The 27,330-nt window shown below is 38.6% G+C and overlaps 1 protein-coding gene across 1 annotated transcript; it reads left to right on the top strand.

Annotated features, from left to right (window-relative positions):
- The first annotated feature begins 931 nt into the window (after window positions 1–931).
- On the top strand, window positions 932–26,389 carry camk1a (calcium/calmodulin-dependent protein kinase Ia). The gene is made up of 12 exons (XM_017480032.3): window positions 932–1,141; window positions 4,760–4,873; window positions 12,338–12,469; window positions 13,829–13,903; window positions 13,995–14,133; window positions 16,400–16,526; window positions 16,752–16,827; window positions 19,075–19,187; window positions 19,431–19,509; window positions 19,669–19,756; window positions 20,961–21,132; window positions 22,792–26,389. Exons 2-12 carry the CDS (start codon window positions 4,791–4,793, stop codon window positions 22,881–22,883), a joined length of 1,176 nt encoding a protein of 391 aa, XP_017335521.1. The 5' UTR covers window positions 932–1,141; window positions 4,760–4,790; the 3' UTR covers window positions 22,884–26,389.
- The last annotated feature ends 941 nt before the right edge of the window (window positions 26,390–27,330 follow it).

Genomic DNA, 27,330 nt, shown 5'->3' with positions numbered 1-27,330 from the left:
CCTTTCTAATAAAGAGCTGTAAAGCTTATTTGGATTTTACAAAATGATCTTTAAAATACAGTCTCTTTTTTTGCTGAGTAGCCTATATATGACTATGGGCGATCATATGCATGGTTATCTGAAGCAAATAGTGCAGTTGGTCATTTAATCTAGTGTAAAATCCAACTGAATTATTTGACAATCAGAGAATTAATTAATGTTTTTTCATTTTTATCATCAGTAACAGTAAGTTGTTTAATGGAAAGTTAGTCATGGGAACATAGGAACACATTAGGCACTTCATACACTGTATGACCAAACGTATGTGCACACCTGACCATCACAGCCATATGTGATTGTTGAGCATCCCATTCTTGATTTAACAGCTTTCGCTCCTCTGGGAAGGCTTTTGGAGCGGCGCTTTGGGGATATGTGCTAATTCAGCCAGAAGAGCATTAGTGAGGTGTCAGGCGAGAAGATCTGGCATGCAGTCAGCACTCCAATTCATCCCAGAGGTGTTCAGAGGGGTTGAAGTCAGGGCTTTGTTCAGGCCACTCGAGTTATCCCACATTAACCTTGGAGAACTATGTCTTTACAGACCTCGCTTTGTGCACGGGGCACTGACATGCTGGAACAGGTTTGTTCTCTTAGTTCCAGTGAAGGGAAATTGTAATTGTACAGCATACATTCTATACAATTGTGTGCTTCCAACTTTGTGAGAAAGACCCACATAGGGTTGTGATGGTCAGGTGTCCACATACATTTGGTCATAAAGTGTATGTAATGCATTTATAAATAGCTTTTCTTTTTTTAACCGTTCTGCTGCAGAATGGAGCAGAATAATAGGGGTTCTTGCGTTTGCTGAGTTGCTGCAGAATGTATATTTATAATGAAAGTTTCGAACAAGAACAGCAGTAAGTGTCTTGTGTAGGTCCCCTAGGTATTTCCAAGTTCTAAGACTCTGTGCGCATTGTTCCAGATGTTGTCTGTCCCCCCAGCTGGGGTGATGTCGGAACATTGAAAAGTGCGGACGAAGGAACTTGCTGATTTTAGGATCCCTGCAGCGGCGCGTGTGACGTCAGAGCAGGTCTGGCTGAGCAGCGCGAGCGCGACATCAGCGCTAAAGACTGCAAAGCATTCAGCTCCGAGAGCAGGCGAACAGGTAGGATCCTCATCACACACCTTCCTCTCAGAAGAACGGATGAATTTCTAAAGACTGGGGCTTCTAGCCTAAATCTGGAACAAAATTCTTTTGTCCTGCATTGGTCAACCTTGCATCACTTGGGTTCATAGTATAGCTTACGCAGGCAATCTAAACGAGGAAGGTTCCTCACATAGGCTGCATTACTACATTGCTGCACCTGAATGTATGGAACCAGAGTTTTGTAGAAATTGGTTGCGCATTGCCCGCAGAAATGTGTAGTCTGCCATCAAGTGACTTGGGTTTAAAGAGGTGGGAGCGGGATTTGGTGCATTGGCCAGATCTTCGACTGGGTTTATATAATCACTGTTTTTAGTGTACAGATTCGCGTATGACAGTATAGGTGTTATGATGTTCTTGAATCTTAGACGACGCCGCTACTCACGCAACTACAGGCTACAAAACGTAAAAGGTTCCAAGATGAAAAAAAAAATCTGTCTCAAACAAAATGTCTCATGACACAGTTTACAATGCATCGTTTCATACATTATTTGGCGTTGGACGTCATTTTTCACTGCAGACTCCTCAATCCTTTCATCCTGACTGGACGTTTGATGTGACTGAAGGACTATTCGTTTGCAAGGGCGCAATTTTGGTCGAGGCTTTTTTGTTTATCCTCATTCTTATTCTTTCTATTCTTTTTTGTAGCCTACTTGCGTCTTTAGAAGTGTCTCCTGAGGCTGAAGCATTTTATAATATGAGGGCTATACAGTGAGGGTTATTACCATTGAGCGCGCTCACTGCTTTGTGTCCTACGAATCCCTGCGCGCGCCTCCTTTAACACAACCCCATGAAGTCGCGTCTCACAAGGTTGCCAGAAAAACAAATAAAACCGCAATCGTTTTTTCAGTGTTCGAGCCAAATCCACCCAAACGGGCAAGGGGGAATTGTAATTATGGTAGTTGTTAGAAATGTTTGCAAAGAATTTAATAACTAACAAGAGCAGCCTAATCTACACTCAGGACATATGTTCCAGTCCAGCATGATTAACACTAGGAAAAATATGAAGAAAACTACCCTATCCGGCAACATGTTTGTCCAAATACTGTATGCAGGACGTGGCTCAAACTTTACATTATGGATCTCTCGACAGCAAGTTAATATTGGGGGTTTGATTCTTGCCTTCGCCCTGTTTGCATGTTCTCCCTGTGCTTTGGGGTTTTCCTCTGGGTTTCTTCCCCAAGGCCTTGTGGGCGTTTAATGGGTGTGTGATTGTGACCTGAGATGGTTTGGCACACCGCCTAGGGTGTTCCCAGAGTCCCCTGTATAGTGTCCAGGCTCCCCGCGACCCTGTGTAGGACAAGTGTTATGGAAAATGGATGGATGGATATTCAGTACAAAATTATAAAACATAGTATTGGATACAGTTGCAACAATAATTACTCAACCACACAGCATATCAAGTTTATTGTCAAAATTGACAGATTTTCAATCAAACAAAATGCAATTGAAATAGTTCAACACAACAAATGCTGCAAGTGCTTTCACCAAATTCAACTGAAAATGCAACTTATAATGATTTATCCAGTTTCAAAATTATTCATCCCCCTGAATAGAATCCCTCACAACATCACAAATATGCAAAACATGTGTTGTCTCAAGTACACCTGATGCAACTAATCAAGGGCTTCATTAGTTGCACCAGGTGTGCTTGAGCTGGAACACATGAAGTACCTGAACTGGTTAGGGATGAAAACCTGGACGGGGCAGAAAAAGGAAGCTATCAATAGCTGCAATCAGATTTCTGAGAAGGCAGGTTGTGAAAAACCCTCGAGTGACTGCAAAAGACCTGCAGCAAGACTTGGTGGCAACAGGCACTGAGGTTTCAGTGAGCACAGTAATACTAAACGCAGAAGGTTTCCATGCCAGAACTCCAAGACGTACACCACTACTGACCAAAAAACACAAGAAAAGTCGGCTCAAAATCATATAAATAAGCCACAGAAGGTTTGAGATTCTGTTCTGTGGAGCAATGAAACAAAACTGGAACTTTTAGGGACGATGGATCAGCGGTATGTCTGGAGGAAGAAGAATGAAGAAAGAGCACTCTGTCCACAGTCAAGCATGGTGGTGGCTCGGTGATGCACTGGGGCTGCTTTGCATCCTCTGGCACTGGAAACCTGCAGCGTGTGGAAGGCGAGATGGATTCATTGAAGTATTGGGAAATCCTAGGAGAAAAAGTCATATCGTCTGTGATGAACCTGATACTTGGACGTCATTGGACCTTCCAACAGGACATTGATCCCCATCATACCTCAGATTCCAACAAGGCATGGTTGCAGAAGAAGTCATGGAAGATTCTACAGGGCCATCACAGTCACCTGACTTGAACCACATAGAAAATCTCTGGTTGGATTTGAAGAAGGCGGTTGCAGCATGCAAACCCAAGAATATTACTGAACTGGAGACCATTGATCATGAGGAATGATTTAAGATTCCTTAGGAACGCTTCCAGAAGCTGGTGTCTGGCTATGCATCTCATTTGCAGCAATTCATAACAGCAAAAGTGTTCTCTACTAAGTACTAAAGATGCTTTCCATGAAGGGGTTGAATAATTTTGAAACTGGAGAAGTCATTATAAGTCATATTTTCAGTTGAATTTGTGGGAAACCACTTGAACCATTCATTGTGTTGAACTATTTCAATTGCTTTTGTTTGATTTGTTCATTGCAAACAGCTGAAAGTCTGTAAATTTTGACAATAAACCTGATTTGCAATGTGGGTTGTATAATTTTGATTGCAACTGTAGCCTTATATACACAAGTCTTCTGAGTAAATGTGATGAGTGTCAAAGCAATGCTGGAGTATTAACTCCGGGGAGAATGAATGATTAATGTAATGTATGGTGCAAATGATGCAAAACAGCACCACGGATGTGCAGCATGATGCAAAATGCTATTTAAGACAAAAAAAGAATTACTGTGCCATATCTTGAGATATGGCACACTTACTCAACATATTGTGTAGGCCTACAAAGCCTTCCATAGCTTCACAGAGATCAAAATCCCTGCATGGATCAAGTTTCAGTTATGCATGGTCGTTCAATGCATATTAGACAGTCTCGTATCCCCAGTCAACCTTCCACTCAGACTAAGCTCTGAGAGCTTTCAGCTCCTCTAATTCATGCTGCTTTTCTTGTGGGTTATTTGCACCTTGAACCTGAACCCATCCGATAGACCCATGAGGAAATGTAATACATTGCAAAAAGCAAGACAGCATTAAGTTGGATAAATTAGCTTGATAAAATGAGGCCACTTTCTTCCTGGCTGTTAAAGTTATTCAGGAATTTGTGGTGGTGTAATCAAGCCCCTAAAAATAAAACTCACCACAGAACTAAAATGTGGAGATCAGGGGTTTCGAACAGCTCTGGTCAAAGAAGTCATAACATGAATGGTACTCAATCCTGAATCCCATATATATAATTTTATGTCATACAATATGATGTAAATTGACATAGATTGTTGATGTGATGTGCTAGTGTTACTGCCTCTTACTCTTTCATGCTCTCATTCTCATGCTCTCATGTTGCTCTCGCTCCCTGTGTTATCCACTGGGCTATCCTAAATCCTCTCTATTCAGTATCCCAGTGGAGCATCAGCCCAACTGTACAATGCCCTTAGAGGAAGGAAAAGGGTGGAAAAAGAAGACAACTGACATCAAGGAAAATTATGACTTCAAAGAAGTTCTGGGAACGTGAGTGTTTCATGAAATAAATCATGTTAAATTTGGTTACAACTCCAAATAACTATGTCATCTCCTTCCATCATTTTTTTCAAGTGAATTGATTCTGTTCTGAGCCTTCAGCATCCTGCAGTTTGCAGTTCTGTTTGAGAGTCAGATTTGGAATCACAATTATACAAATTAGGATTAAGGAAGTGATGCTTTTATGGTTCAGTCAGTGAACCATGCTCACAAGCGTTGCATGCATAGCAGGATAATGCAGCAGTGCATAGAGATGTCAAAACATTATTTTCTGGTTTTATAAGGGTCTGTATTACTTTTGTAATATTTCCAATGCTGGAGCAGCCTCCTATCACTTTGTATTGGGGTACATGTTGGCACTTTGCTTATTATGATTAGTGAAGCTGAAGCTTGCTCTAAGCACTCTGATGCTTTACAGATGACGAGACACACTCACAATTCTCCTGAACACTGCACTGGCCCTCAGTTACTGTGGCTATATTTATACTGCAATGTGTGTGGGCGAGTACCCATTTTCTGCCACTTTCACTCTGCATCCTCACAGCTTGTTAGCGTCTGCATGAGGACATATGAGACAGAAAAACGCCATGTATGTACGTGCGTGTGTGTATATGTGTGTGTCTGAGCATTCGTCCATGTTGGTGCTTGTTGTTTTTCCCTAAATACTAGCTTTTTCTGGATCTCAACCAGTGACTAGCAGTGCAAAGTTACAGGGGGATGCAGAATTGCAGAATGTAGGGTGTAGGACATGCTGTTGTCTTCTGGCCACGGATTGGGGTAGAAGTTAATAAATTAAGCTATGAAGATACAACCACACCAACACACACGTACATGTATTCATTAAGTTGCCACTGTGGTTGGGTGTCACTTCCAGGACCAATGATGACTGTTCAGATGACAATTGCAGAGCTTCTAAATTTAGGCATGTTTGTTTATGGCCAGCCTCCACTATTGCCTTCAGTTTATACCTCATTGCAGGGTTGCCAGGATGGTGTAACAAAACCACTCAAAACTAACATAAAATTCAATTCAATTCAATTTTATTTGTAAAATGCTTTTAACAATGGACATTCTCACAAAGCAGCTTTAAAGAAATATATAAATTCAGGATATAAATTTTACATTTATAAAGTTAGCGATAATGAGCAAGCCAGAGGTGACAATGGGAAGGAAAAACTCCCTGAGATGACATAATAAAGAAACCTTGAAACAAACAAGACACAAAATGCAACCTATCCTCATCTTGGTGACACCAGATAGTGCTATCTACAACTGTATACTATAAAGCCAAAAAGTACAATTGTGTAAACAGGAACTTATGTGCTTATGAGCTACTTATGAGTATGAGCATCAGAGTAATTTCTAAATTCATTATAGTTTTAAAGTAAAGTCTATTATATCAAACTGAAGTTATTAACTGTTCAGCGATTGAGCCTTGAGTGCAAACTGTTCTCATTCAATTGCAATCCTTAGGCTATCCAAAGAAGAACATCCACAGCCATCTTTATGGTTTCTATGTGGTACCATCCACAGTAATCTCATGGTGATCTTTAGGTTGTCCTTGTGGGGCCATCTTAGTAGCAGTGAGGGATTTTCAGGTGATGAGAACTCCAAACAGAAGTAGGGCATCAGGATGGCTCAGGCAGGTTCGAATATAGCCCACTGGTTGATGACACCAAAACTGCTTTTTTTTTTTTTAGTACTACTGCATATATACATGTTTTATCTGTCAATTCATTACATTGTAAGCCCACATGCAGTAAATATGTAACTAACTATGCATACGTCCTGTGAAAAAAGAAATACACCCCATGGAAATTGTTTTTTTGGGTTTTTTTTTTTTTTTGGATATTTGGACAAGCAAACATTTGATCCTCTTTGAAACAGTGCCTATTAATAAAGTTGATACACTCTTTCAAATGACATAAAATTTATATTTTGTAGTAATTTTCACAATTAAAATTAACAAAAAAAACCCCAGATCAGTCACATGGAAAAATACGTACACCCCTACATTTATCACACCTTCAAACCCATATAAGTTGAATCAGGTGTTCAAGATTGGGTGCCAGTGATTAGAAGGGAGTGCGGGTGGAACCTGTTTTATTTATACCTCTCTCATATCTAGTGTATGATGTTCCATTTGCTATTGAGATGTGTGGTGTCATCATGCCAAGATGTAAAGAGTTCTAGAAGGCCTTTAGAAAAAAGGTTGTGGATGCCTATGAGTCTGGCAAGGGATTTAAAAAGATCTCCAAATGATTTGTAACACATCATTCCACTGTAAGGAAAATAATCTACAAATGGCATAGATTTCAAACGACTGCAAATTCATCCCAGGAGCAGACTGCCTGATGCACAAAGAAGTCTCCAAGAACCCCAAAGTTTCATCACAGGATCTGCTAGTAAGTCTTGCAGCTGTTGGTGTCAAAGCGCATGCTTTTACAATCAGAAAGACATTGCACAAATTTGACCTGTATAGGAGACATGCCAGGAAAAAGCCTTTGCAAGACTACAGTTTGCCAATGAGCATATAGGCAAATACAGGCCTTTTAGAATACTGTGCTCTGGAGAGAAGAATCAAAGATAGAGTTGTTTGGCCACAGTAACAGCAGAAATATTTGGCACAAAACAAAGACGACTTTTCAAGAAAAGCACCTCATACCAACTGTGAAGCACGGTGGTGGAAATGTTATGGTTTGGGTTTGCATTACTGCCTCATGGACTCATGGTAGCTTGCATTCATTGATTCAGTTATGAATTCTGCATCATATCAAAGAGTGCTTGAAGATAATGTGAGGCCATCTGTCCGAAAGTTGAAGTTGAACTGAAAGTGGACCTTTCAACAGGATACTGATCCTAAGCACACTAGCAAATCCATTAAGGAATGGCTGAAAAGAAGAAATGGAGGGTTATGGAATGGCCTAGTCAAAGCCCAGATTTGAATCCGATTGAAATGTTGTGGGGGGATTTGAAACATGCAGTACATGCAAGAAAACCCTCAAACATCTTGCAACTGAAAGAATATTACATGAAAGAGTGGTCAAAAATTGCAGCAAGCCTGGTGGACAATTATGCAAAACACCTACAAAAAGGTATTTCTGCTAAAAGTGGCAATACTATCTTCTGAGGCCAAGGGAATACTTACTTTATCACATCTCTTGGTATTTCTGTTGAATAAATGATTGAAAAAGCTAATTTTCCTTCTTGGTTTGTCAAGTATATCAACTTTATTAATAGGCACTGTTTCAAAGATGATCAAATGTTTGCTTGTGCAAATATGTCAAAAAAGCCAACAAATTCCATGGGGTGTACTTATTTTTTCACATGACTGTATGTTGTGGTGCAGCGTGTTGTGTTGCCACCTCCCAGCTCCTCAGTTTGATCCTGAGCTCAGGTTACTGTCCATGTGATGTTTCTATGCATGTTCTGCCCATGTCTATGTGATTTTCTTGGTTTCTCCAGGTTCTTTCCACATCCAAAAACATGCATGTAAGTGGACAAGCTAATCTAAATTGCCTCAGGTGTGAATGAGTGTGTTTGTTTGTGTATGTGTATTTGCCTGCAATGGACTGGCATCCCATCCAGGGTGTATTTCCACCTCACATCCAATTCCTAGGATAGGCTCTGGATCCACCATGACCCTGATAAGTGGTTACTGGAGAGGAATGAATGATGAAATTCCTGTTTACATGAAAAATCTGTAGATCACCTATTTGGTTTGCAAAACATTCATATAAATAAAAAAAATATTTAAAACACCCCAAAGACAAAAAAAAATAAAAACTCTACACACAACAGCAAGTTATAAATAGTCCAGTTTCACAGGAAAACCACAGACCTGGTAACCTTGTCCCATTGCTAGCTGGGCTGAGATGTATTTTCCTCCTACACAAATGTGTAGGCATCCAACAGGTCTGTTCATATCTTCTATATTATGAAAATCTTTTAGCGCTCACTGCTATTGGCAGCATTCTTCTTGAACTATACATTGTATTAATTGCTATGCTAGTCATCATGTTTACATTCTGGTGCATTTGATTATTTTAAACCTTAGATAGGTGATGTGAAGATGTGGCTGGTTATTAATGCTGCTTTACATATAATTTAATCTCTGAGGGAGCACCTTGCTGTGTCCTTCCCTTTAGAGGCTCATACAATATCATACCACGTCATGGATTTTCTCAGAATCCTCGCCCGGCTCACTTCAGAGGATTTCACTCAGCAGAAACCCTCTTCTTTTTTCTAAAGATTCCTAATAAACTGGCACATGAATAAACTGAGTGGAGTCAGTTGATTTATTTTAGAAAGGTTGTTTTCGTCTGCCAGATAATCCAACAGTTTGTTTTGTCTAGATAAAGACAAAGGAGAGTTTAAGTAAAAACTCCATATGAGGTGTTTAACTGGCAGTGCTTCTTCTGTTAGGGACATTTTAGGAAACAATTTGTGTGGACCGTTTAGCTTTAGGATCTCACAAAGCTCTCAGATTTCGGACATGCCTTTGACGTCATTGTTCTGCTTTTGTGCCGGACCAATTAGAGAACTCAGTATGTTTATGGAACAATCACGATTGGGTCATAGAGGACTGTTCGCCCTGGTGAGTGTATTGGAGATTTCTCCTAGGGTTCTAATGGTAGCTGTAGAGACCAAAGTTTGTTTTTTAGGGGACTAGGTATATATATATATATATATATATATATATATATATATATGATATGTCTTTTCTGATACACTCTGCAAAGCCCCACTGTGGAAACAGTCTGCCAGGTGTTTCTAAGAGAAAGATACAGTATTCACTGTATGTTCTTAACCAATTAGAAAACCATAGATAATGAAGTACATTGATCTGGTTTATTTTTGTTTTGTTTTGTTTTAAATTATTCATTAACATATAGTATTGATAATAGAAATAAAAATTGCATCAGTTGTGGTGGCTTATTTCTATATATGATAAGACTGTGATTTTGTAATTGAGTTGTTCATTATGTAAGGTTAATGTACTCAAATTTTACCCTAGCCTAGTCCACCATGAGGTATACTAGAGTAAGGAAATATTTGAAGTACTCGTGGATTATTTGGAAACTAGAATCAAGAATACTTATAAGTTACTCATTCATTCATGCATTCATTCATTCATCCATCTTCAGTAACTGCTTTGTCATATTGGATCTGGAGCCTGAACCTGGAACACTGGGTGAGAGCTGGGAATACACCTTGAATGAGCCACCAGTCAATTGTAATTGCAGTAACCACAATAACCAGAAATAAATAAATAAATAAAATGGAGGTAAGAATAGATGAACACGGGCATGAGTGTAGGAGTAACACTCATAGTGATTAATTTCTCCAGTCACCTTCAGTATTAAACAATGTTGAATGACTGTAGTCATATCGGCAATTTCATCATATGCTGAAAGGTCAGTCTGCAACGATCCTGCTAGTTCTGTAGTTCTCTTTTTGAACAGACCCAACTGTTCTAGTGTGAGTGTGGACATTTTGGGATTTGCCATGGGTAGAATAGTACCCCAGTGACATTTCATGGGTAAATCCTACATACACAGTGCAGCCTACAAATATTTTTGGATTTCATACATCATAGCAAAATGTATGATCACTGAACGAGTAAAAATAAATAAAATCTAAGAAATGCTAAGAAATCTTAGTAATGTACCATCACCCCAGATCTCAATAATTTCCCTTCTTTTCAGTGAGATGTGAGCTGCAGCTATCTCTCTCTCTCTCTCTCTCTCTCTCTCTCTCTCTCTCTCTCTCTCTCTCTCTCTCTCTCTCTCTCTCACACACACACACACACGCACTCACACACTTTATCTGCACTATACATTTCAGTGAGCTGCCATTTCAGGCCATTGGAGATTAAAACAATAATCATAACAATGTAAAATTAATAATTAATTTTGTTTCCTCTAAATGGGACATGCAACCACCAACACTAGTGCAGTCAAAGTCAAGTAGGCCTATAGCAGCGTTATAATAAAAATGTCTGGTGGCTAAAGCAGTTCTCAAGGTCCACCAGGATGTTTGTAGGATGTTTGCTGTGTAAACAGATGTAAAGCTATCTGTCCTGACCACACATAATGAATTACAAAGCTGCATTAAGCCAACAATGCCGTTCAGTATAATGTATGATCGGTAAACAAAACTAGTAATGAATGTTTATACTAGCAAATTTTTCAATTTAAAGTTTAAAAGTTAAAATCAGAAATGGGTTCAGGCCAAACACTTCAAGTGCTGAAGTAAGCAGTTTTTCACTCCACAAAGGTGCAAAACGTAAGAGAATGAAGGTTTATTGAATCAAAAAACAGAGGTCATCTTCAAACAGAGGTCATTGAGGATTCTTTTCGTGTGTTAATACTGTAACTCTGTCCATCATAATTTAACAAGCCCTGTCACACACACACACACTTACTTCCTTATTCTTTTTCTGCTTGTCTGTTTGTTCGTCCGTGTATCTGTGGTCAAGGTCATTATCTATGAATTTCTGCTGTAGAGGCAGAGCTGTTTTCATGGCTTATGCAAAGGTTAACTAAGAAATGTCTATACAATTTCTATACTATCCTATTATTTTTTGTAAATAGATGAACTTATGCATAAAATACCAAAATGTATGCGCACACTCATATTCTGAGTAACAAGCTAAAATTCCACATTAGACTTTGGCCCTACTGATCACGTAAAGGTATGCACCTGTGTCTGTGTCTCTCTGGAGAGCACCACTGTTTGAACACATTACAGTCTTTCATGCTGCAGAGCCTGACAGCACTGAACATCAGCCTGTACTACAAAAAATGACACATACATGCAAAACTTCAACAAAGCTCTTTATTATTTGTGCTTTATGAAAAATAAAAATTAACAAACAAAAGTATAAGTGATGATTGTACAGAATAGATACACGACATCGTATATTTTATCCACCCATTTGTTTATTCAAAGTGGCTATATAATAATCTGACGATTATTTATTGTGTCCTTTTTTTTCTGAACAGAGATGATATAAATTTTTTCCAGCAATACTAGGGTTTTCATTACATGCAGAGTAAAGTTATTAGAATTATATTATCACCTACAGCATTTTATGTGAAACTGTGATAAAATGGAGCATCCATCTGAGACCAGTTTAACACTATAGGTGTTCATTTCACGCTGTTAATTCTTTATTAGTTGGAGATATTTAAGCAGTGGCAATCAATGCCACTGCTTAAACCATGGAATTGGAAATTGGAAGTCTTGTTCATTTGCAGCAGTTCTGATTTGCCACTTTTTATACAGCCGGCAGATATTTCAGTACTGAAATAAAGCATGTCTGTCTGTCTTTGTCATCCTTTGATGCAGTCCCCACATTCAGCTCTATTATCCTAACCAAGCACAATCATAACTGCAGAACTGGTCTCACATGAGCTGTTTCCTTCCCCCTCTTCTTGGCTTCTTTTACAGCGGGGCATTCTCTGAGGTGGTGCTGGCTGAGGAGAAGAGCACTCAGCGCCTCGTTGCTGTCAAGTGCATCCCCAAGAAAGCACTGGAGGGCAAAGAGAACAGTATCGAGAACGAGATAGTTGTGCTACACAGGTGAAGAATGTAATAAAAAACACGCACGTAAATAAGATGTTATATGACTGTGTTTCATAAAGCGACAGAACAAATTTAACAGTTGATTATCTCTAGGCAGTGACTATTATTCGTGATGGAGCACATTTTTAAAGCAGAGGTGTACAGCATAAGAGTCTGAGGAGGCAATCTGAGATGTACCATATCTGAGATGTCTGTGGAGATGCGCTAGTTTCAAGGATGGGAATGGTTGAAAACATGTCTTGATTGTGGTTACCAGCTACAAATGAAAGTAGTAGTTCTGAGATTGTGATAATGATGTTTTTTTTTGAGTAATGTAATAATTATGTTACTTAATATGGGTCCTCATGCTGTTTCATTTAAGGCCAGTAAAGCTCGACTCTGGAGAGACAAGCTGTTGTAAGAGCACATGTCAGGGGTAAACAGTGTGGTGTTGCCTTGTAGAACCGGAGGAAGCATGCACCAGAAATGTCAGGAGTATTGGAGACAGGACTATTTTTAGTGTCTCTGTTGCTGGGGAAACAGCACACACTGGGGTTGAGATGGTATGGAGGGTTCCCTCAGCACTTCATTGAAGGGGAGGAGAAAAGGAGTAAAGGGGGTCAGGCAAAATAGACAGAAAGATAGAAACAGTTTGTGTGTGTGTGTGTGTGTCACTGTGTGTGTGACTGTGTGTGAGAGATAGAGAAAGAGAGAGAGAGAGAGAGAGAGAGTGTTAGTTAACTGATGCTGTGAAAAATACTGTAATTAAAGACAGGGAGATGGCGAGGGAGAGAAATTAGGGGAAGGAAGTAAACAGATTAGGGGCTGTGGTACATACCAATAAAGGCAACTGAACAAGGCTGCAATATTAAGAAAAGGAAATGAAGTGAGGGTAAATGAGGAATGGAACAACATAAGAACTTAGAGCACAAATAAATATTGGCAGCAGTGTGTTTGAGGGACCTACTACATCTCTTTCTTTTCAAAAAAGCAAAAAGTCAGCCATGCTAAATGAAATATAAATGTGTACATGGCACATTATAAATATATTTTTTAAAAATTGAATAATTAAGCTTATATTTATACCAACCAACCTTGTGAGAGCTGGGATTTCACTCTCAAGCAAGATGTAGTTAAAATGGCAGCACATTTAGAAAATGCAATGATAAAATGCATTTAATCAAAGTATTAAATGCTTCACAAAGGAATTAAAGCAAAAGTAGTGGTGGGGTAGATTATTTGAGAGAAGAGAGCCAGGTTGAATACATAAATATGTTAGTTCTGGATGATCATGGCCATGACAAGAAATCTGAATATCTTGATGTCACAGGTGAAGATCAATAAAAAACATCTTATCTACCTGTCTGTCTGTTGCAGGATAAAACATAAGAACATTGTTTCACTGGAGGACATATTTGAGAGTCAGACACACCTGTACCTGGTCATGCAATTGTGAGTCTTAAGAATTTTTTAATTTAGAGTGCTCTGCAATTATTAGAATCTATTACCTATTTTGTGTATTTGTGTGTCTGTGTGTCTCTAGGGTATCTGGTGGAGAGCTGTTTGACAGAATTGTTGAGAAGGGTTTCTACACAGAGAGAGATGCCAGTAAACTCATTCATCAGATCTTAGATGCAGTGAAATATCTGCATGATGTGGGCATTGTGCACAGAGATCTAAAGGTAAGGTTGCCATGATATTTCAACTAAAGTAACAGAGTTCACAATAAGGCAAAAATGATAGGTTACATATGTAACCATATTTATGTCCACTAATTAGAGGACTGCCAGGGTGGTTTCCTTCTGGAACTAGTGGAGTTTTCCTGTGTGCTTGTTTCCAAGTCGAGTACTAATTGCAAAGTCATCATCTCATGATAGTGACAGATATAAAAGGTCACTTCTAACACACACTTGTCCTCTGGTCATTCGCATCAACTCAAATGACCCAGATGATCTGGCAGTCCTCCACTTAGTTGTAGAACTATGGTCCATTTGTAACCTACTGTGATGCTTCCTTTCTGTTTTTCTTCTGGAGCTAATGGATATCGCATAACAAAGTTGTCACAAGGGTTCATAACACTTCCTGATTCATTCCCCGCACAGTGCATTCCTTGGACAGTGTTTACAATACATACTGACATCTTTTTGTATGGGTAATGATGACTGCTCAAAGCATTGATATTGCTCCATTTTAAGAATGTCACTCAAGGTGGAACAATATTGATAGAATAGTCATTCAAGCCTTTTACTGATCCATATTGAGGGTGAGATCCACTGAAGTGGTGATTATGATGAGAATCACTCAATGTATTATTAATGTAGTGTATTTTATTCAAGATGCGAATCACTCAATACTGTACTTAAATGAGGACAAGAATCACTTAAAGTACTGCGACTGCATTCTATTGGAGGTGAGATTCAGGCACTGATTATGATCTTAGTTAAGAGTGAGGCTTGTTCAAAGTCTTATTAATATACTCTGTTGAGGAAGAAATTACTCAAAATACCAGTGCTGTTTTCTAATGAGGATTAGAATGACCCAGAGCCAGATACTCTTCCTGATTGAAGGAACTCACTCAAGGGAGTGAGTCATTCAACTCACCACAGAAATTTTGAATTTGACACATTATCTTGTAGAAGCTGGTGAAGGTAAATTGTGAATTCCATATCTCCATTTTACAAATGGCTGTCGATGACACTCCTCTTGGTGAAAGAAGGCACCTCTTGTTGTCCATTCCAGTATGTGTGTGCAACCTGTCTTTAGACAGGTTTTATGGTACCTCTCAAAGCACATAAGCACAGAGAGAGTGCTAGAGAGCCCTCCCTGGACAAAGGGCTGGCCTGGGTGCAGTCTTTTCCGTAAGTACAGTAGGTCATTATCTCTGGGAGCAATGCTGGCTTATGCCACAGCATGGTGTCTTTGAATTCTGGCCATTAACACAGACACTGTGTACTGACTGTACAATTTGGGAACTATCCTGGTTATAACGATGGCCAGCAAATAGCCATGTAAACTATCATCTAACCAACACTATATCCATGCCTTTTATTGGTTAATATGGCAAGTTATACAAACTGCCTAGCACCAAGTCCCAATGTGGAACCACTGCAGTTTGTGATCTCTGGACACAGGCTTGCATTTCTTCTGTGTCTGCCCACCTCTACATCACTGGAGATTTGTGGCCTCCTTTGTGGTGGATATAAAACACCTCTGTAGTATTGTCTATCTGCAAGTGTAACTGCATTCCTGGAAATGTTAAGTTTAAATTTAGGTTCAATCTTATGTGTGACTATCAGATGGAGAATGCCAGAGCCCTGGCACTGACTTTTCCAGAGAGCCTGAGGAGTGTGATTTCCCTATCCCTTCTAGTCCTCTTTTTTCACTCTAAAAACTGGCCAAATCTCTCAGCCTTCATCTTGCAGGTGGTCAGCCCAAAAGTTAGCTTCACACTGCCATTTCAGACTGAGTCCAACTGGATGACATGGGTGTCCTGGTCAAAAGTCACTTGCCTACAGACACTACCCCCAGACCTGGCTCCAGGGGTAGGTCCTTGTAACCCTGATCTGGTTTGGGTACAGTTAGTATAGGGTACAGTACAGGGTACCTTTCATAGTTTGTTTCTTAGATTACTCTTTGTCTGCCTCTAACAACAGATCTGTTCAAAAAGGGTGGCCCCATTGGGAGCATTAAGCTCCCAGCAACATAGCCCTGAGGTTCATCAAAGTACACAAGCCCCTTCACAATGACAAGGTCTCCATCCACGAAAGGGTCAACTTTAAAATTAAAAAATGAAATGACATAGCTCATGTAAACAAAACAAAGCTAAAACGCTAAACTGATTGCAAATGAAAATAATAGAAAACAAAAACAATTATAATAATTTTAAAAAATATTAAAGCCATAATTTCACCGTTTCACTCTTTGTTTTCTTCCTCTGACTGGGTGCAGCCAGAGAACCTTCTGTATTATAGCATGGATGAAGACTCTAACATCATGATAAGTGACTTTGGACTGTCAAAAATCGAGGACTCTGGAACTGTGATGTCGACTGCCTGTGGAACGCCTGGATATGTGGGTATGATAAAGAGCTCTCTCTCTCTCTCAGCTTCATTCAGAATTTTGCTGAATGCTCGATGATCAAGGGGAGTTGAGTGAGGTTGTTAGTGCTATAGAAGTGCTCTCAATACCCCAGCTCTTTGCTGCTAGTCTTCAGAAGTGAAAATGATTATAGAGTGTATATTGACAGCAGCAGGGCATCTGGACACTCAACATTTTCTCTGTTTCTTTCTCACTTTATCAGCTCCTGAGGTTCTGGCTCAGAAACCCTACAGCAAAGCAGTGGACTGCTGGTCCATAGGGGTTATTTCTTACATTTTGTGAGTGGGTGTCTACATGCGCACAAACTGCATACAGTCATGTGAAAAAATAAGACAACCCCATGGAAATTGTTGGCTTTTTTGACATATTTGGACAAGCAAAGACTTGATCATCTTTGAAACAGTATCTATTAATAAAGTTGATATATTTGAACAAAATCACAAGGAAAAATAACTTTTTCAATCATTTATTCAAAAGAAATATCAATAGATGTGATATTCTTCTGTGGAAATAGTAAGTACACCCTTGGCCTCAGAAGCTAGTATTGCCCCCTTTAGCAGAAATAACTTCTTGTAGGTGTTTTGCATGACTGTCCACCAGTCTCGGACATCAGCTTGCTGGAATTTTCTATCATGTTCTGCACTTTTCAAATCCCCCCATAACATTTCAATGGGATTTAAATCTGGGCTTTGACTAGGCCATTCCATAACCCTCCAGTTCTTCTTTTTGAGCCATTCCTTGGTGGGTTTGCTAGTGTGCTTTGGATCATTATCCTAGTGAAAGGTCCACTTTCAGTTCAACTTTTGGACAAATGGCCTCACATTATCTTCAAGCAATCTTTGATATGATGCAGAATTTGTGGTTAAATCAATGAACGCAAGCTGTCCAGTCCCTGAAGCAGTGAAGCAACTCAAAAACATAACATTTCCACCACCGTGCTTCACAGTTGGTATGAGGTGCTTCTCCTGAAAAGCTGTCTTTGGTCTGTGCCAAATATGTCTGTTGTTACTGTGACCAAACAACTCTATCTTTGATTCTTCTCTCCAGAGCACATTATTCCAAAAGGCCTGGTTTTTACCTACAGTATATGCTCATTGGCAAACTGTAGTCTTGCTCTAATGTTCTTTTTAGACAGTAAAAACATTTTTCTGGCACACCTCCCATGCAGGTCAAATCTGTGCAATCTCTTTCTGTTTGACACTAACAGTTGCAAGACTTACTAGCAGATCCTGTGATGAAATTTTGGGGTTTTTGGAGACTTATTTTTGCATCAGATGGTCTGCTCTTGGGCTGAATTTGAGACGACCGGTCCTAAACAAATTGCCAGTCATTTGAAATCTGGACCATTTGTAGATTATTTTTTCTTATAGTGGAATGATGTATTTCAAATAATTTGGAGATGTTTTTAAATCCCTTGCTAGACTCATAGGCATTCACACCCACTTTTCTGAAGGCCTTATAGAACTCTTTAGATCTTGGCATGATGACAACACACATGTCACATACTTACGTAATGGAGTTAAGGACAGATGCAAATGCAGATAAGTTTTTATTAAAGGAGATATGGGCAGACAAATCCAAAACAGTAATCCAAAACGAGGTCTAATAACATGCAAAAGGTCAGGCGATCAACAAACAGGCATAAATAGGGCGAGGCTACAATCAAAACAAGGAAACGAGAAACAAGGTCAATAACATGAAACATCATGAGTAAACACGGACAGCTGAAAACAATATTGGCACACCTTTGGAAAACAACCAATGACTAAACAGGGGCGGAGACAGAACATAATCATAACAAAAACACGTGTCCAAAGTAAACAAAGTCACTGTCAATGAAAACCGAAAAGCGTGCGTACCATACGCTAGATATGAGAGGGGTATAAATAAGACAGGTTCCATCTGCACTCCCTAAGCAGGTTCTAATCACTGGCATTTTGAACACCTGTTTCTAATTTTATGTATTTGAATTTGTGATAAATGTAGGGGTGTACTTACTTTTTCAATATGACTGATCTGTTTTTGTTGGGTTTTGTTGTTTTTTGAGAAAATTGTGAAAATTACTACAAAATGTCAATTTCATGTATGAACTCTATTAATAGGCAGTATTATGTATGTTAAAAAAACAAAAACAATTTCCATGGGGTGTATTTATTTTTTCCCATGACTGTAAATGGAGAGATTTCAGTTTTTGATTTTTAATACATTTGCAAAAAAATTTTTTTTAAACAAAATCTTAAAACATTTGGGTGTAGATTGATGGGGGAGGGAAAAAGTAAATCGAATAATTTTTTAATGAAATCAATAAAATAATAAAGTGTGCAAAAACGAAAGAGGTCTGAATAATTTCCCACGCCACTATAAGTCTTGGTAATTGACACAATATTGCTGTACCTATACACTACTATACATGTGTAGGCTATGGATGTATTTCAATACAAAGTACTTTGGTTAAATGGGTCCTCAAAAGTCTAAAAACTAGTAAGCACAAAAATATGTTTCTTATCACACAATGCATTTTCCAGGTTATCTGGATATCCACCATTTTATGATGAAAATGATGCCAAGCTGTTTGAGCAAATCCTGAAGGCTGAATATGAGTTTGATTCTCCATACTGGGACGATATATCAGACTCAGGTGATTCTCCTGTTTGTCAGTTTTGTGGCTTCCTTAATGAATTCAAACAATTTGCTTTACTAGTGTACATACTGCAGAGTATGCCCATTGCTATGATAACATGCAATATGCCTGAGCCTCGACACTAAATGTTTTTATGTTTTCTTTCATTCATCCTCAGTAACTGATTTATCCTGGTCAGGGTTGCAGTCACTCAAGAGGTTTTACATTTTTAAAGTTGATAATATCATCTTCATCTTCCAGCTAAAGATTTCATATGCCACCTAATGGAGAAAGATCCAGAGCTAAGATATACTTGCGAGCAAGCCTTACAGCACCCATGGTAGGACTACAAACTCATTTCACAGTGCTTTTGAAAGTTTTGTCTCTACAAATTAAAATTTTGCAGATTTTGCCAGGCGTGTGTAAACATATAACCTTAATTGTATATACTAATCAGTCTTACCTGCTTCCCCTCTGTCTTTCTGTCTGTGTTTTGAAGGATCTCGGGAGACACTGCTCTTGATAAGAACATCCATGAGTCCGTTAGCGCTCAGATTAAAAAGAACTTTGCCAAGAGTAAATGGAAGGTGAGTGTATATTTACACGGTCTCAGTTTCACAGGAATCTCTTCTTGGCTTTGCAGTTAAAGGTGCACTAGCCGAGACTGTAGGGCTGATACGGATCCTGAAGTAATCTATTGGAATCGGTGATACCAGTAATTTTATTATCACAATATCAATATCAAAACCGATATTACTGTAGAATAGTTTATTTAATCAAAATGCTAAAATTGCTAACTTCAGCTTCTTTTAGTTGGTCAGTAATGCCATTGGGCAGGGTTCATCAACTGGTAGACCGAGGTACTTGAAAAAATTACTGTAGCAGAGCCAATGAATGTATGAAAATAACTAGCCATAGTTCAACCACTCTAGTTGTCTAAACATGAAACTTCACAGATTCTCAGTTCTGGCTTATCTAATCACATGCATTTATCTTAATTATTTAACTGAAGGAAGCGCACTGGACTATTGGATTGAATTAACATAGACGTTTGTTATATCACAATTATATCACATTTTTGCTTTTACAATAAAAAATTACTGCATGGGTGGGATTGGATAAAATAACTCTGTAGGAGCAGTTGGGAGTGGGATTTTTTTTTTTTTTTTTAGAAATACCTTAATCTCTATTTCATAGTCTTTGGAGTAGTGAAAAGTGGTAATGTGAGCAAAACATACTTTAAATCATTAGTGGTTAAGCTTGAAAGGTAACCGTTGTCACCATTCAGTCTGTTTTTATCAATAATGTTGCCAATGTTAGACAAGTTTAAACTTGACCTGTACAAATTTTAGTTGACTACTCCTGCCATAGGATAGTGTTAGCTCAGTGTTTCTGACAGGATAGCAAACAAATGAATGTATGTCCATACGTAGAGTAATTAAAACATCCTTGTTAACAATTTACAAACATAGAGACAAACATAAAAAGGTATTTTTGCCAAGCATACAGTAGTTTCCAAAAGTCTTAGTTACTTTCTTTACTGATAAAAAAAAATTTCTGTTACATTCAATTTTTGTTGGAAAAGTAATGATTGGAAATGTTTTTGTTTTTTTGCTGAACCAATAACGCAGATGTCATAAAATAAACATCTAAGTACTGTATGTCTAATGGTAAATTTAAAAAAACCCAAACATCAGCAGCACCATTTAGTGCCAGCATTAAAAGGCTACTAACAGTTCACTGTAGGTGATCATTTCTGATCCCTGTCATCTTGTGCTGGTGTGTTTCCAGCAAGCCTTCAATGCGACAGCCGTGGTGAGGCACATGAGGAGGTTACAGCTGGGCACCAGCCTGGAGGGCTCGAGTCAAATCACAACCACCAGCCCCTGTCACAGACATCTGCTCCTGCCTGCTAAAGAGCACCACCTGGAAGAAGACGAGGACAATGAAGAGGAGGAGATTGGTGAGATAGCTCATGATTTATCCAACAGGTCAAGCAAGAGATGTGGTCAGTTGTACTTGATAGTGCCACTTGATGTTGAAAGGTCTGTTCGTAAATTAACAACTGAAAAAAAGCAATGTTGTGGTCCAGGAGATTAACTGTTGAGTAGAGTTTAAAGAGCAACTCCAGCAACCATTTTTTTTTTCCTGTTTTTTTTTTCTTTTCTGTTCATGCCCCTGTGTATAATCAATATGACTGGATGTCCTGATGTAACCACTTTTTCACAGCTCAAACACTCAATAGGCAAAATGAGCGACTACATAAATCTAATCACGACTTTATAAAACCCACGGTGTTTATATGGTATTTTTACCGCTATTTATAAGGTATACTTACTTACTGAGAAAGTACTTAAAGTTTGCAACCAAGGTTAATTGAAAGAATGAGTCACAGATAGTGTGAATGGGAAAAAAGCTTGAAGATTACAGATATAGATAGATGTAGATTTTCACTATAGTAGAAACATGATTTTTCATCTCCCATCCAATCAAGTCACAGAGAATATCAGGCGTCACCACAAAGGGTGGCATTACCTAAAAAAATAAGTGACTCCAGCATTTTATTAGTGATCAACTCATTGCCAGCTGTGACAGCAATCTTCTTTAGCCCATTTTAATTATCCATCCATCCATCCATCCATCCATCCATCTTCTATACCACTTATCCTTCATTTTAATTATCTTAATTCTCTTATTAATTTTATCCAATTTTAACTGGGTTTACAGTTATCTGTGTTTTTTTCTCATTCGCTGATCTAGCTCCATTTAAAAACTCTTAATACCTAACTGACTCCTCAGTGGTTATAAACACAGACTCACACACCAGTAACATTTCTGAATTTATTTCAGATTCAGAGTTTACATTCCTTTGCCTGGTATATATTAACTCGCTGAACAGTGTGATAGTGTGATAGTGTGGCACAATAAAGGCCCCTGGAAATGTGTAAATAGGCCAGATTGGTAATCCATCTGTTGTTGGACCAAGAGAAATTCAGAAAAAACTCTGGGCAGAATTCTACTCAGTGATAGCTTGGAAATATCCACTTTATTCCCAGTTTCTCTCTGAAATGTGCCTGTAAACAAAAACACTGTACCGAAAGACATTCACAGGGATTGCATTTGTGCAACTTGTTTCTCCGTCCAACTGAGGGTAGAAATTTAGAAATTAATTACTACTAATAAATAGAAATTTGTTAGTAGTAGTTTTTGGAGTGCGTAGTCCTATCTGCTAACAAACCACTGCTTTAGTGCTATGAAATTTCTAACATGTCCACAAATCACAGTACAAACCACAACTGTTTTTTATATATTGAAAATCAGCAGTGGATTCCATAGACAATTCAAATTATTAGCAGTTCAGATTCCATTATTTTCCACCTTGCTTTGCTTATGTATGGTGAAATCGCGCATTAGCAATCTTTCATGTTAATAAATGACACATTTTGGGTTGAAAAGTTCATACACAGAATTTACATACAGAGTAATCTGTGCATACACACAACTGATAAATGAAGGCCCGGATCTTTTCCTTAATCTGAAACTACAATTGAGATTGATTGTTTGTGCAAAATCAAACATGAAAAGGTGTTGTCTTTGGTTTTATACTGTCATCTCTGACTAGGTTCTCCGGATATTGATGGGCGACGCAACAGTGCTGATCAGGACAGTGTCAGAAGCTGTGCATACTGCTGTAGACCAACCAGCAGGGTCTGAGACAGACTTACTAGCATGCAGAACCTAGTGAAGGCCAGCAGATCCCATTACACACATATGCCTATCACCACCAGTCTGGTACTGTACTGAACACAGAGCTTAATTAAAAGTGTCCACCAGAGGGAGCTAGTGCAATGAGGAAGACAGCAAGAGAGGTTTGGGGGAGGACTGAATATGCTACCGAAGAGTTCCTTTAACTGTGTTTCCTTTATAACACCTTTAGTTTTTGTCTGTTTTATATTTTGTATCCCAACCAAAGACAGTCATAATTGTGTTCTACTGAGACTGGAAAGATTATTCTCCAGGTATATTCTCTGAAAGCAGCTTAAGATGCTTTGGTATCAAATATACTATTTACGAATTTTAATGTTGTAGCCTGCTTTGTTAGTTTTGGCACTGAAAGCAGAGATTATGAAATTCTGATGCCACATAATATTAGGCTTTACTTTAAAATCCCCTGCCTTAATCCATGGTGTATTTACTTGCTGAATGGTTTGTGCACTGTTCACATCTCTGACCCTGCATCCGTGTCAGACTGGTTTAACCGGCTGGTGATTCACAGCTTTATGATAGAGCTCCCTCATGCGTACATGGGACTATTTTTTCCTTAGGCTGCTTTCACACTAGGCACCCCCCCCCCCCCAAATCACCACAAGCCAGAACAGAATAAAAAAGTGCTTCTTCCCAAAAAAAAATTTGTTCAGAAAAGCACAGAAAGACATCAAGCACTTTTTATCTCCTGAATAATCAACGTGCAGCTCACGGGGGCACTGTAAGCAAGGGGAAAAAAATATCATGGACAAAAATAGTGAGTGAATATTCATCATTCATCTTCAGTAACCACTATATCCTGATCAGGGTCACGGTAGATAATAAGCCTTTCCTGGCACGAGGCAGGGATACACCCTGGATAGGATGCCAGTCCATCAAAGGACAGTGTGTACACTACAAGCAATTTAGTGTTACCAATTCACATACAAGCATTGTTTGGTTTGAGATTGATGGAAACCAGAGAATCCCAAGGAAACCCACACAGACATGAAGTTAACATGTGAAACACTAAACATTAACCCAAGCTCAGGATTGAAACTGGGAGCCCTGGAACTATGAGGCAACGTTATCCATTGTGCCCCCACGCCACCCATGACTGAATATGAAATGCTTACACTATATTTCCAAAAGTATGTGGACACCTGTCCATCACACTCATATGTGGGCTTTCCTCAAACTGGGTAAAAAGTTTGAAGCAGAGAAATTGTATGATGTAGCACTAAAATTTCCCCTTCACTGGAACTAAGGAGCTGTTACAGCATGAGCATGACTATATCCCTGTGTACAAAGTGAGGACCATGAAGACATAGTTTTCAAAGCTTTGAGTGGAGAACTGAAGTGTCCCCCACAGAGCCCTGTCCTCAACCCCACTGAACACCTTTGGGATGAAGTCGAATGCTGACTAGAGATCCCACCTGATATCAGTGCCTGACCTCACTAATGCTGTTGTACAGCCATGCTCTGAGGTCCAGTGGAAAGCCTTTCCTAAATAATAAAGATTATTATAGCAGAAAAGGGGGACTGCATCTGGGATGTTCAACAAACACATATAGGCATGCTAGTCAGGTGTTCACATACGTTTGGCTATATAGTGTATGTTCAATCTGAGATATTTCTTTGTCAATATTTTCATATTGCGGTGTAACTAGAGATAACAAATTTGTTGGTTTTGCAACATTCACCAGTATACAATGTCACAGAACGGTCCCTGTTTATAGTTGTCTGAATGCTGTCTAGTCACACAAGTACTGTTGCTCAAGCCAAAGCTTAGGCAAGCTGGCCTTCTCTTTATGATAGTTAGACCGTGTTTCAACCTTGTTGAAAAAAAAAAATACACTGAATCTTTATTATAATTATTAATAATAATTAATAATATTATAATTATTAATAATAATTAAATAACCTTTACTAGCTAGGACTTGGTGTTAGTGTTGTTATGGTTACAGTGTGCATGTCATGTGAGTCAGCAAAGAAGGTGCTTCAACCAGTGCTCTCTGTAGAAAAAAAAGAAGTCTAGTGTGAAAGCAGCCTTATTCCAAAGTCATAGAAGAGGAACTGAATGGATGTCCTTTTGCCAAGGGCTCAAAGTGAGATCCCTGTAGTACATCCTCACAAAACACCAGCATGTGTGAACTAAGAGAGTACAATTTACATATGGGATGGGATATTTACGGGATATTTACTTTTAGCATAGATAAAGCGCAAGATATTATTATTGTTCCCTGACACAGGGAACTTTCTGAGAGTGAAAGACAGACAGCACCTTGTCTGTCAAAGTATCTTACCATAAATATCGAAGTGCTTTACAGATCAGTTTTGGGCATTAGTGGTGTATGAGGGGTTTGACTGGCCTTGATGTTGAGCAGGGATCTCAGGTTTGAGTCACTGACCATGATCTGTACTGTGCTCTTTAAAGATGATGTTTAACGTTTGCATGACCTCGTAAATGTTTACATAAGCGATGACAAACATTAGATATTATTATTATTATCACTATGCTAATGTAACAAGGCATTGAAACTTTTATTGTATGTTGTTGAAAACACAAAGTATTTTGGCACCAATGGAGGGCCACTTTTGAATATGGTGTGAAAAGCATTTCGAATTCATGTCCTTTTTTTTTCCCCTTAGTATTTGGACTATTGTTTGTTTACTGTTGACTGAAGTTTTCAGTGCTGATTTGAAGGTCTCAAATGTTTCCTCTGGCCACATCTACTGACACTAAAAGAATAATGTGACAAGCTTAGCACTGTTTTATCTTGTAATTTTGTTAGTTTGGCCACAAAAAGATAAAACAGTCATTAGACAATAGCGCAAAATTTATTAAGTATTGACAGTGCTCATAGCTGCTCCCACAGCTTGTAGTCTAGTCTATAAGGGAAAACAAATGTCCATAAGTACCATAATCATTGAATCACTAATACACTAAATAAATGAGTTACTATGCTTAGCATTAGTAAGCACAGGATTCTACCATCTGATGTGCTGAGAAACCCGGGACAGTATTATGCATAAGAAACAGGAAAATTACACAAAACACCTTCAACTTTTACTGCTCTAATGTCGTGAATTTGTGTAGTGAACTATATATAAGTTATACTCTAGTATAATTATTACTGATTTGGTTTGTTCCCGTTTAGGATTTCAATTACATTTTGTTGCACTGGGCAATTTCAAATATAAAAAGAAGCAAATGTCCATTTATTACAATTACATTTATTGCATTGGAAGATTGTAAAATATCTTTTGTTTTGTTTTGTAAAGGCTATTTTGAGCTACCAATATATGGATGCAATGCATCATGGGATATCGATGGATTAACAAAAAGTTAAAGATTTGTATCCTTGAGGATCTTGTAGCAGGTTCTGAAATAAACCCTCTTGTCTATGCATTGTGTACTCTGTAAACTTTATATGTACAGTGCAAATAAAGTTCACATCAAAGTGCTATGCAAAGCAGGGCTATTATTGCTGTTTTCAAGTTAAACGGAGTGTGTTTGAACAAACATAAACCATCCCCTCTGAAAATACTGGAACAGCAAGGTCAAATTTTCTTTTGCTATACATCGAAGACATTTGGGTTTAAGATGAAAAGATGTACATGAGACGATAGCTCAGAATTTCAGCTTTAATTTCCTGATATTTACATTTAATGTGTTAAACAACTTAAAACATGGCACCTTTTAAGTCAGACCACCAATATTTTAAGTGATCAAAAGTATTTCAACAGATAGTCTTAAAGTAAATTAAAGTAAATGACACTTAATATTTGGTTGATTATCCCTTGCTGCTCTAACTGCATCAAGCCTGCGACTCACTAACATCACCAACCTGTTGCATTGTTCTTTTGTGATGATTTTACAGGCTTGTACTGCAGCTTCTTTCAGTTGTTTTTTTTGTTTTGGGGGGGTTCTCCCTTCAGTCTCCTCTTCAGGAGATGAAATGCATGCTTGATTGGGTTATGGTCTGGAGACTGACTTGGCCAGTCTAAAGTTTTCCTTTTTTTTCTCTCTCCAGTAAAGTCCTTTGTTGTGTTGGAAATGTGTTTTGGCCACTTGTCTTGCTACATGATGAAGTCCCTCACGATTAGATGCATTTCTCTGTAAATTGGCAGACAGAGTGTTTCTGAATTCATTCAGCTGCTACTATCATAAGTTACTTCACCAAAAAGATTAGTGAGCCCATTCCAGAAGCATCCCTGCAAGCTCAAGCCATGCCACTACCACCAACGTTCTTGAGCGATGACCTCATATGGTTTGGATCAAGTGCAGATCCTTTCTTTCCCCACACTTTGGTAGGGGGTAATCTTGGTTCCAGAATTTTTGTAGGTCATTTCTGTATTTATTTGTGAATTCCAGTCTGGCCTTCTGTCAAGTCTTACTGCTGATGGATGGTTT

Source organism: Ictalurus punctatus, chromosome 11, assembly GCF_001660625.3.
Source record: "Ictalurus punctatus breed USDA103 chromosome 11, Coco_2.0, whole genome shotgun sequence".
NCBI lineage: Eukaryota > Metazoa > Chordata > Actinopteri > Siluriformes > Ictaluridae > Ictalurus > Ictalurus punctatus.
The sequence above is the reverse complement of the archived record's forward strand: the minus strand, read 5'-3'. Positions and strand labels throughout refer to the sequence as shown.